Source organism: Drosophila arizonae, chromosome 2 (assembly GCF_054131065.1).
Source record: "Drosophila arizonae isolate 15081-1271.41 chromosome 2, UAZ_ARI_1.0, whole genome shotgun sequence".
Lineage (NCBI taxonomy): Eukaryota > Metazoa > Arthropoda > Insecta > Diptera > Drosophilidae > Drosophila > Drosophila arizonae.
Window position 1 is genome coordinate 16001389 of NC_142922.1, and position 10923 is coordinate 16012311.

The following is a 10923-nucleotide window of genomic DNA, read 5'->3' on the forward strand; positions in this document are numbered from 1 at the left end:
ATGCAAACAATCACGTCACAAAAAAGATGTATGTACAAATGTGCGTTTGTATTAGCTTGTGCAATTAACAGTTCATAGCTAATTTATTAGACAAAACTTTTTATTGGTTCGACTAATGCGATTTTTGGCCTGTATTCGATGTTCACAAGAAAAACTTGAAGAATGCTCATCAGTGCGCGATCTGAGCTCAAAAGTAGCGAATGGATATTGTATTTATTCTAGAGCCATCGGAAAATCAGGATATGAAAGAAAATGGCGGAGGCTCGCTTGCGCAGAAACATAAGTCGACAAACACCCATGCTGTACGTAAATGTCTATAATAATAATAATAATAATAATAATAATAATAATAATAATAAACAGACATACATAGGTATGTACGCGATATTCTACTATAAAATGAAAGTCATGCCGATTTGTGCTCTCAATTAAGTATTTACTTTGTGTGCTTATATAATCGACTGATGCCTTAAATTATTTAAATTTTGGATTTCCGTTAATTGTGCGGTGAGAGAACTTTTCGTTTGAAATGTGTTGCTCCCAGTGCGAGGCAATTAAAAAGAAAAAAAAGCAAAAAAATAGCTATTAGACACTTGTGTAGAAGGCGCACTTAAATCACTGTCAATGCTCACGTGTGCGTGGCATCAAAATCGTTTATTTCAAATTGTTTGTAAATACGAACATACAACTGATACATGTTGTTGCTGTCTCCCATGACCTTCGGTTGCATGCGACTTCGGAAATCGAAACGATTCGATTCGATGCGAAGTGAAACAACGTTTTGTAACGGAAATGCAAGTGTATTGCATTGAGTTTTAGGTAAGAGAATTGAAGCACAATAAATCACGAAGCACCTGCCCCTTGTAAACAGTTTTCATTTTCGAAGCGAAAACACACGACACCAATTATAATTAAATTGTGGCCAATTTTCGATTTGAACAACTATGGAATGTTTTTTATTTGTTTGTTTGCTTTTTTTTCCAGTGAAGCACAAATAACTATTTTGTAGACTATTTATTTTTTACACCTAACACAACAGTGCAATTTAAATTTCCGACGTTAGTCTGGAAGGTAGGCGCGCTTTCGATTTTATTGGTAATTTATTTTGAAACCTGTTTTAATTCGTCTTCACACTTTCTCTCCGTCCCACTCCGACACACACAGCTTAATTCTAAAAGTGCCGTTTCATTTGTAGTTAATTGCAATATGTGTAAATTCCCTCTATGTCTGTGCCAGTCTGGCAGCATTAGATGTTGTGTCGCCGTCGCCGTCGTCGTCGTCGTCGTCGTCGCAGTTTTGTCACTAACAAAAAGCTGCACTGCTTTGTTGAAGTACAATAACAATTTATGCTGTATGTATGTACATATGTATTATAATGTGTGTCTGTTAGATATATTTCGATACCGGTTTGCGGCTGCTCGCACCAGTAAACAAACTAAGTCGAGCTGATATATGTATTATACTTACAGATGCCTTGCAATGCTGCTCCTCATAGAGATTGCCAAAATTAGAAGACTTTTAACTGCAAATAATAGCAAAGGTTTTTTACACAGTTATGCCTAAAGTGCTTTACTATCTATCATGAGTACATACATACATACGCACAAATACATGTGTACATGCACTTGCCTAATATACGCGGCATATAATAAATGAGCTTGAAATAGCTTCCAGTAACAGCCAGTCTTTAGACTAGATTAGGGTGACCAGCTATTTTTAAGCTAAATTTTGAGGATCTCATTTAGAATTTAACGTACATTGTGCAACATGATTTATCTATCTATATATCTAACATGAAATATGAATATGAATACGTCTTAGTGTAATGCAGGAATTGGTTGCAAGTAAAAAAACAATCAAGTCTTAGCTGTTAAAAAGTACTTAATGCTTTTGATATCAATGCGATACGAGCAGAGCTGCCGGCAGCGCCGATGACCGAGCCGAGACTTTGTTTTGTAAGCTGCGTTTTCAGTGTGTGTTTGGTTGTCGAATGCTGTTACTGTGGCTGTTGTTGTCGTTTTGCTTTTGTTGTAAGTGGCGAGCTGAGCTTCGGGCCTGTGTTGGGCTTTTAGGTTTCCGTTTTCAGTTTTCAGTTTGTTTTGACCGCGCGACTCGTTCTGATGTTGGCCTAAAGCGAGCCGCGGGAATTAAAAATAAAGTGTAAATTTCTTTAATTTAACGGCAGCAATATAACTAAAAGTGAATCGAATGAATTATAAATAAACATATTTGCATAGCTTGTCTTCAAGAATATTAACCAAGAGAGTGTCTGTGTCACGTCGTGTTATTTTCACTCGGCTTGAAGGTTTCTTTTGCCTTAAGAAGCTTGCGGTTCCGGCTGTGGCCTATGACATTTGCATTACAAATTGTTATTCAACTTGTGCAATGAATTTAATGAGGATTGCTCATTGAGTCGACCGATCGTAAAATTGCTGATGCCAAAGTAAAATTTATTTTGATACATTTTTTCAAACATGATTATGGACTGAAATGAGCTTCAGGAAAAAAATAATGTGAAGAAATCGAAATACAACAAAAATATAATATTTTATGCCTCTTGGCGATTTCTATATTGTGACGCTTATTCAAATGAAAATTCCTGAAGCATAATTAGAAACCAGTTTCGAAAGTTAAAAAAAAAAAAAAACAACCACGAATTTTTATATCTTTATTTATTGTTAAAAGCTTTGTTGATGCCTTCATCCGCGATGGCTCCACATAACACCTGAGAGTACCTACCAGCTGGCACTCAGAAATACTAGAAATAGCTTGCAATACAAACAGAAACCGCAACAGCTAAACATTCATACAAAACCATAGCAATAAATTCAATTTCAATTTATGTTAAACTCTATCGTATTATTGGCTAAAGTTACTGGCATCGAATTACTACCTGGTTTATGTGCTCATTGTGTGTCTTTAAGGGTCTCATGCCGACCCTGACCTACATAATGCTCATATCAGAGGAAAGATACATGAATGTCGAAAATTTCAGACAAAATATGTTTTATTTCAGGCTTTAAAGAGCGCAGAACCTGCAAGCTTCTCTCTCTCTCTCTCTCTCTCTCTCTCTCTCTCTCTCTCTCTATATATATATATATATATATATATATATATATATATATATATATATATATATATACAACGCAGTTTCAGTTGTCAACTTATAAAGACTCTTATAATAATGTTCATATTATGTATGCAAATTTTACTCCTCGAGCACTGAATATTTATAACTGAATAATTTATAATCGCTGAAAAGCTAAGCATTCAACAGGTTGTTCCTTTTTTTTATTTTTTTTAACAATACAAAGTTGCTAACAAGTTCATTGCAACATTCCCCAAAAAAGGCAAAATTCAATTAAAAGTAATCAACAATTACGCATATTAACACGTAACAACAATTTGTGTCAAATAAATAATAATAATAACAATAATAACGAACACGGCGCGAAGTTCGTAGGCGCATATTAATTAAAAAGCAGCAAACGTTAAATATGTCAAAGAAAGCCAACAACAACAAATCGCTGTGACGCATCGCATCGAATCGAATTTTTGACAATTAGCCGTTTGCAATTAAAAACCTAAGAATCACACCATAAGACGTGAAGACGTTATCTTCAATTTCGTTACGTTACGTTAGGCTTGATGCGTTAATTCAACGATTCGTTAAGTTGGCTCTGCCGCACTTTTGGCGCCATTTCGAATGTTATTCAATTGAATGATAGCAGTTAAAGTGCAATGCCAAACAAAATAACGGATGAGCACAAACACAACTAAAAGCAAAGCAAAAACGAAAAGAAAAACGCATACCACATCAAGTATACGTCACGATGTCCAATGGCAAAGCAGCTGTATCAGCTGATAAAAATGGGTAAACAGAATGACTGTGTAAATAACTAAAGACTGCAATTAAACTGTACTAACTAAAAACTTGTTTTCTTTTCGTTTTGCATTTTTTTTGTATTTATAGCGCACTGAACGATCGTCCTTTATTCATGCACAATGGCAACAACAACAACAATCGGCGCATTTCCGGCGTTAACGATGTGGAAGTAAGCAACTTTCGCCGGGCTCTGCCACAGTTTCTAGCTGTTAGTATTAAGAACCTATTGCTATTCGGTAAATAACTTGTAATACTCGCATTTCTTAATTATATGTACATATTAAACACTGTGTGCTAAGCGGGGAACGACTTAATCAAATTCGAATTGAACAATGCAAGACTCACGATAATCAAAATCATATTCATTTTCGCTTTTAAGTGCCTAGCTTATCTAATGTTAAATCCGGCAATTGTTCTCTTTTAAAAACAATTAAGATGTGGAATTTGAAGACTTCATTCCCTGACTTTGGCTCAATTGAAATGAAAATATTTTCTATTTGTAATTTTCAATTTCAATAAACGCGTAATTCCATTCGTAATGCAGGGTATGGCATGACTCTCGGCTTTCCCACAATTGTTATACCAGCCATTCAGGGGGGCGAGGGACGCCGAGAGGGGTCGGACAGCGGAATAGTGCTCAACAAAGAGGAAATATCATGGTTCAGTAAGTACGACGCCATCACCTGGCGGCATTGAGCGTGCGACAACTAATTGACTTTACGCAGGTTCGATTAATTTGATTTGTGTGCCGTTGGGCTGCCTCTTCTCTGGCCTATTGACCCAGCCCCTGGGCAAGCGGCGTGCCATGCAGGTGCGTATCCCTAACACCTTGAAAGCATTGAACTGCAAACTGATTTCATGTTGCAACTATGCTGCTGATTGCTTTGTCGTATCTGTGTTTGCTAATGCATCTGTATCTGTGTCTCTCTCTGTGTCTGATTACGTTTTGCAGTTTGTCAACCTGCCCATACTGGCTGCCTGGCTTATGTTTCACTTCGCCACGCGCACGGAGCATCTGTATGCGGCTTTATGCTTGGCTGGTCTCGGCGGCGGCCTGATGGAAGCACCCGTAAGTGATCACGATCCATTCAAAAGTCAGCCCACTAACCAACTAACCAACTAATTGAGTTTATCTAGCCACAAGTATTATGTTCAACCTTGCTAAAGTAAACAAATAACAAAATATACATATAAAATGTATATAAAAGAGCGTTGCAGTTGGACGCAACCGACTGCATAATACTCGTTCACGCTCCGAAAACAATCGAATTGAATCAAATAACAGTATAATCTTGAACAATTATACAAAATATTTATTAATTATTTTACTTTGGATTTATCAAATCTTACATATGTAAAGATTTTAGGTTTGTAAAAGTTTTAATCCAAAAGCAATTGCATAGGACGAACAATTAAGGAAATTTGTCAACCATAGATATTTATCTATTCATATTTCGAGTCACTGGAATTAAATTATTCATAAATTTATAATATTAAAGAATTTAGGAATAGTAAAGTTATTTTTTAGGATAATCAGAAATTCGGATTGAAGCCGTTTCCAATTATTTGGTAAGACAGCTTGTGAGCCTGGTCTAATGCATTTGGCTCGAAAAATTTAGAAAAATTTAGAGAGACATTAAGAGCTACTGCTTGGCGCTTTTATTGGAGCCCAGTGCACGGTGCATGTTCGAATTGTCATTGTTAGATGGCCTCGAAGGTCTCCTTGAGGCGTCGATGCTTGCTTGGCTGGTGGCACTTAATGTCAATGCACTAAGTGATCTTCACCTTTTGCAGGTGCTGACATATGTGGCCGAGATAACGGAGCCGAGGTATCGCGGCATTCTGTCGGCGCTGGGCACCACCTGTGTCATCACTGGCGTCTTTGTACAGTTCATACTGGGCTCCCTCATGGACTGGCGCAGCGTGGCGGCGGTGAGCGCCGCCTTCCCCGTCATTACGATAGTCATGCTGTGCTTTGTGCCCGAGAGCCCCATTTGGCTGATACGGGAGGAGCGATACCGGGAGGCCGTCAAGTCGCTGCAGTGGCTGCGCGGCTGGGTGCCGGAGCATCAAGTGGAGACGGAGTTCAATCGCCTCTACGATGAGCTGGTCACCCAGAAGGCCATCGAGGAGGCCACCGAGGGCAGTGGGGCGTTGCCTGGTCAGCGCCGCACGCTGAAGCATCGGCTGCGAATGTGGCGCAAGCGCACCTTCCTGGTGCCCTTCATGCTCGTCTCGTTCACCTTCTTCACGGGCCACTTTTCCGGCAAGACGCCGCTGCAGACGTATGCCGTGCAGATCTTCCACACGCTGAAGGCGCCCATGAACAAATACCATGCCACGATCCTGCTGGGCGTGGCCGAGATGCTGTCCACCATACTGGGCGTCGCTCTGATCCACTTCACGGGCAAGCGGCCGCTGGTGCTGATCTCGACAGTGGGCACGGGCTTGTGCTTCTTCGGCACTGCGACCTATGCGCACTTCCTGAACGATGTGCCCGGCTTTGCGGTCAACAATGTCGTGGTGAACGCCTCGGCGATTGTGCCGAAGGGCAGCATCATATCGCAGGCCAACATATCGAAGATATTTGAGAATCAATATCAGGATGAGCTGGAGCATCAGCACCAGCTGCAGCAGGAGCGAGAGCATGAGCTGGAGCAGCAACTGACCACGATGCTGCCAGAACTGGATACGACCACGATAGAACAATTTGATACGACAATGGAGCCATGGAATCGTAGCAAACGCGAATTGGACACAACATTGAGTCCACACAACGTTGACGAATTGGAAGTGACGACGCTGCTGCCCGAGCCAGCGGCTGCTGCTCCTGTCGGCGTCAGCAGCGAAGTCCCGCCATCGAAGCCCCCCATCTCGGAAGATCTGCTGCTGACTGTGCCCAAGCAGGAGCGCAACTATTTGGTATGGGTGCCGCTCATACTGCTGCTCTTGTCCGCCTTCTTCTCCCATCTGGGCATTCGCATGATACCCTGGATACTCATTGGCGAAGTGTTCCCCGCCGACATACGCAACATGGCGTCCGGCTTTGCCGGCGGCGTTGGCTACGTCTTTGGCTTTCTGGCCAACAAGCTGTTCCTGCTGATGCTCAGCACGTTGACGTTGCCGGGCACATTTGCGTTCTATGCCAGCGTCGCCTTCATTGGCGCAGTCGTGCTCTACTACACGCTGCCTGAGACGGAGGGCCGCACCCTGGCGGTAAGCAGAACTTAACGAGTGAATCGTCCAACGAATCGAGCCTCACATCTCAATTTAATTTCTTGCAGGAAATCGAGGCGCATTTCTCCAAGAAATCGGATATGAATCTGCTGCGCAAGCAGCCGCCACAGCACGCAACCGAAAAGCAGCAGAGTCCGCCAGCAAACGGAGCGAATGCCATCCAGCTGGACAACCTGCAGGATCTGCATTTGCCGGTCAGCCCGCTGCAGCAGGCTAAGATTATAAAGTTGCAGCAGAGCGACTTCGTGCCAGCGGCGCAGCCGGAGCGGCCGACAGACCGAGGCGTTGCCTTGGCCGGCGTCAGCAACCCCGCCTTCGAGGAGACCAACAATACGACACATCTCTGAAGTCATTCTTACTCCCTTTCCAGTGATATCCCTAAGCATTAAAGTAATACCATAATAAGTTCTAAATCCTGGCTAAACAAATGTCGCGATTGTTTGTTATTTTATTATTGAATTCATTTCTCGGCCGCAACTTATCCCGTGCTGGTCGCAAGCTCATATATTTTCCCGTTCGGCCTTACCTGATTGTCATACAGGCAGGTGACGTAAACAGTGGAATTGCTGGACCCCTTGCGCACCAGCATGCCGCAGCCCATTTTAGTGGCCTTGTAGTAGGCCAGATGTGCGAATGCCCTGTGTGACGCGTTGCCCGTGTCCTCATATTTCGTCACGGATTCAATGGGAAAGTCCTCAAGGCTGCTCTTGAAGAATTTATCGACGCTGTATATGAACGACGATATTGCCGACTCCGACGTCTCGAAGCTGTACGAGGTACGACCCACATTCAGGAATCGCGGAATATTCACGCATTTGGCATACTCATCAGCGTTGCAAAAGTTTGTGACGCGCATGGCCACCGTGGATAGCTCACTGTCCCAGCGAAGCAGCGGCAGGGACTTGGCCTTGGGCAGCCGTTGCGGCGAACCCGACAGAGAGGCGCGCATCACATTGTGCGCCGCCATGATTTTGGCTCCGTGAATATTCATGTTGATACCCTTTCGTGGCTTGGGGCAGTTGTCGCCCCACTTTTGCAAAGTGGAAATCATATTTTCAGCTGACTATCGGATTCAAGTGCGGCTATGCGAAACTTACAAAGTTGACATTGCAGCAAATGTGGCGTACGCCTTTCGGACAGAGACCCTTCTGGCAGTAGTCGGGCGGCTTTTTGGGGACTGTCGGCTGCTCGCGTTTGTATATGGGTATTTTAGTCCTATAGAGTGGAATGCGCCAAAATGCGCCATCTGCGACCAGGAAATCACCCAAAATATGAGCGAATACCACAATTAGAGCTATAGGAATGAACATCTTTCATTGCCTCTCACTGTCTTTCACTTACTATTTTCCATAATGCTAAATCTCGTAAGTTTACAGCCTAACGCAATTCGATCCATGTAACGCTTATTTAGGAAATAAAGTATTACTAATTTCGACTATTGCAACTGGCTACGGCTTGGCGCCAAGGTTAAGGCATATTCTATTGCTACTATCATCCGCCTCGGCAAATGCCCATATGCTCTTATCTTCATGTTTGTTAAACGCCCTTCAATATTTGTATCAAAATGTGAGCACCCAATTTCGATTTAATTGCGTGTACAGCAGCAATAGTGTGCACAAAGTTACAACGGGCAGTGTAATGTAGAGAGTCCATTGAATTTTCGTATATTAATACGATCATCATCATCATCTGCAGATGATGGCAAGCGTGATCAGTTCAATTCGAGTAAATAACAGAACTAAAGATATCTTCGTCTAGAGGAAATTGTCGCCTTACTCACATTGAATTCAATAAATATGTAGCACTAATTACAAACGGTTCCCAGCTAAAAGATTAGTCGAATTAGTTAAACAATCAATACTCACAATTGTTAACTACAGGTTTATGTGAACTTCGACTTGTAACGTAGATTTAAAGCATGCTTAAATATAATATTGTATAACACGGTTCTCATAGATATATATGAAGATATTAATATGCTTGTACAGCCGCCAAATGGTTATTGCTCAACTTTAAGTTTCATCATCCTGCAACTCCAGAAACTGCGTACAAACATCGCGACTGCATTCACCTTTGTTATTGAATAGGAATTTATAGTAGTGACCATCCGCGCAAATAGCTAAACGAAACAAAAACGACATTATTTTGAGTTCTTTAAGTGTATCTGAAATGAGACTCACCCACAACCGAATTGGAATCGGCACCAAAGGCACATATACAGCGAGGTCCCTGCGGTATGGAGAACTTCACGAAACTCCATTGACTGGAAAAATACTTGGGTATCATCGGAAGCGATGATTCACGTTGCTTGGTGTCCTCCAAATTGAAGACATGAATGGTGCCATGATCCGAGGCCACAACAATCATTGTGGACTGATGATTGAAGTTGATGCAAAATATGTTTGCATGATTGCTGCCGCGTCGCAGCTCGGACACCTTCTTCCCGTTTTCTGTATCAAAAATGCGTATCAATGTGCCTTTCTCGCCGGCGGTGGCCAATCGAGTGCCTTGCAAATTCAGTGCAATGCAACTGATGGCCGCCTCATGGGCAATCACCTCCAATGGGGCTCGTTCGGTATTGGCAAGATCAACGATTTGTACATGACCGGTACGCCGGCCAGGGAATGCGAGTAAACTTTTGTTGCTGTGTGGACAGAGGACACACAGGCCGTTCGGATTGGCGCTGGTCTCGAACACATGCAGCTGCTGTGGCTGTTGTGTGAATGTGTACACCTTAATGACGCCCTCCAGCACGACGACAATCCGATCCCGTCTCAGGCGCACTGCTCGCACCGGCTGATTGAAGTCCAGAGATATTGCCGGTGATTTCTTGAGATCATCCCAGACAATCACCTTATTGGGCGGATACAGCGGCCGAATCCCGCCGCCGACAAGCGCAAGATAATTGCAGCGAAAGAGCATCTCAACATGGCTGAGGCCACCTGAAACACGCAAAACCCAGAGAAAACTGTGAGTCATTGTTGGGGAATTGTGGAAAGTTTTCACACACAATTAGCTAATATATCTTCGTCAAAGAAGAGAGATAGACTTGAAGGTAATTAATTCTCTGTTATAGTACTTTTAACAATTCAATTTTGGTAGCTTACATTCGAAAATTGAGACAATAAACTGATAAATTAAAAAAAATCTCTCAGCTAAGCGCAACACAAGATAGATTTGTATGATAATATTATCAATGTATGCACTTTGTAGAACATCTATTTCATATACACACACACTTACCTTCGGGAAAGTATTGGCGTTCCTTTTCTTTTAGTGGATCACAATTGTAAACTCGAAACCCGGTGTCTGTGGCACAAGCAAAACATCCTGCGGCGCAATTAGATCGGTGAATGGTCATAAACGTATATATATTTTACATATAGTATGTTTATTGCACGTTGAAAGTTCGTGTTCGTGAATATGTAAACAACAAATAAAGTAAGATGTACATACCTTGGTCCTGGTTAAATCCAGCATAAAGTAGGCCATTGCCATACGGATTCTGCTCCGTTAAGTTCATAATAATGTCGTTGCACTTTTAAGCCCAATAATGATTGAATTGTTTCCTCTACTCCAACGCACAAAGATTTTTAACTGCGTGATGATTTCTATTTATTTTTTTTATGCATTTGTACGAGGGCTGAGAGCGCATATGTCGCTGTTACGCTACCAACTTCATGGTGCTCAGAATCGCGTAAGCAGATTTTGATTTGTGATTTGCGATAGTAGTCTGTTTGGTATTTTAATATCAACTATTGGTAAAAATAGGTCTTTTGCTATTTTGTTGGTATTATTGT

General features: G+C 42.0%; 3 protein-coding genes across 18 annotated transcripts; 1 reads left to right on the forward strand and 2 right to left on the reverse strand.

Moving 5' to 3' along the window:
- The first annotated feature begins 153 nt into the window (after positions 1-153).
- LOC108620659 (solute carrier family 2, facilitated glucose transporter member 6) lies at positions 154-7551 on the forward strand. Of its 16 annotated transcripts, none has more exons than XM_089467728.1 (8): positions 2012-2030; positions 3644-3874; positions 3974-4122; positions 4431-4550; positions 4612-4697; positions 4839-4955; positions 5681-7102; positions 7171-7551. In XM_089467728.1, exons 2-8 carry the CDS (start codon positions 3834-3836, stop codon positions 7468-7470), a joined length of 2235 nt encoding a protein of 744 aa, XP_089323854.1. In that variant the 5' UTR covers positions 2012-2030; positions 3644-3833; the 3' UTR covers positions 7471-7551. The 16 variants fall into 16 exon arrangements, with proteins under 16 accessions (XP_089323805.1, XP_089323873.1, XP_089323854.1 ...); XM_089467690.1 differs by having other exon boundaries at positions 2019-2160; positions 3315-3874; XM_089467702.1 differs by lacking the exon at positions 2012-2030 and adding an exon at positions 2040-2160 and having other exon boundaries at positions 3351-3874.
- Positions 7544-8475, reverse strand: LOC149270434 (venom allergen 3). The gene is made up of 2 exons (XM_089467942.1): positions 8221-8475; positions 7544-8153 (listed from the first exon to the last, which is right to left on the reverse strand). The coding sequence occupies exons 1-2, from the start codon at positions 8431-8433 to the stop codon at positions 7602-7604; spliced, it is 765 nt and encodes a 254-aa protein (XP_089324068.1). The 5' UTR covers positions 8434-8475; the 3' UTR covers positions 7544-7601.
- A 509-nt stretch (positions 8476-8984) lies between these two features.
- LOC108608730 (WD repeat domain phosphoinositide-interacting protein 3) lies at positions 8985-10848 on the reverse strand. The gene is made up of 4 exons (XM_089467928.1): positions 10580-10848; positions 10367-10453; positions 9304-10065; positions 8985-9242 (listed from the first exon to the last, which is right to left on the reverse strand). Exons 1-4 carry the CDS (start codon positions 10644-10646, stop codon positions 9136-9138), a joined length of 1023 nt encoding a protein of 340 aa, XP_089324054.1. The 5' UTR covers positions 10647-10848; the 3' UTR covers positions 8985-9135.
- Positions 10849-10923: the final 75 nt, after the last annotated feature.

Coding starts and splice junctions, on each gene's coding strand:
- LOC108620659 (XM_089467679.1), top strand. CDS start 253: ATGGCGGAGGCTCGCTTGCGCAGAAACATAAGTCGACAAACACCCATG. Junction 4,698..4,838: donor GCAAGCGGCGTGCCATGCAG/GTGCGTATCCCT, acceptor TACGTTTTGCAG/TTTGTCAACCTGCCCATACT. Junction 4,956..5,680: donor GCGGCCTGATGGAAGCACCC/GTAAGTGATCAC, acceptor CACCTTTTGCAG/GTGCTGACATATGTGGCCGA.
- LOC149270434 (XM_089467942.1), bottom strand. CDS start 8,433: ATGTTCATTCCTATAGCTCTAATTGTGGTATTCGCTCATATTTTGGGT. Junction 8,154..8,220: donor TTTGCTGCAATGTCAACTTT/GTAAGTTTCGCA, acceptor ACTTTGCAAAAG/TGGGGCGACAACTGCCCCAA.
- LOC108608730 (XM_089467928.1), bottom strand. CDS start 10,646: ATGAACTTAACGGAGCAGAATCCGTATGGCAATGGCCTACTTTATGCT. Junction 10,454..10,579: donor TGGATTTAACCAGGACCAAG/GTATGTACATCT, acceptor ATTGCGCCGCAG/GATGTTTTGCTTGTGCCACA. Junction 10,066..10,366: donor ACGCCAATACTTTCCCGAAG/GTAAGTGTGTGT, acceptor TGCGTGTTTCAG/GTGGCCTCAGCCATGTTGAG.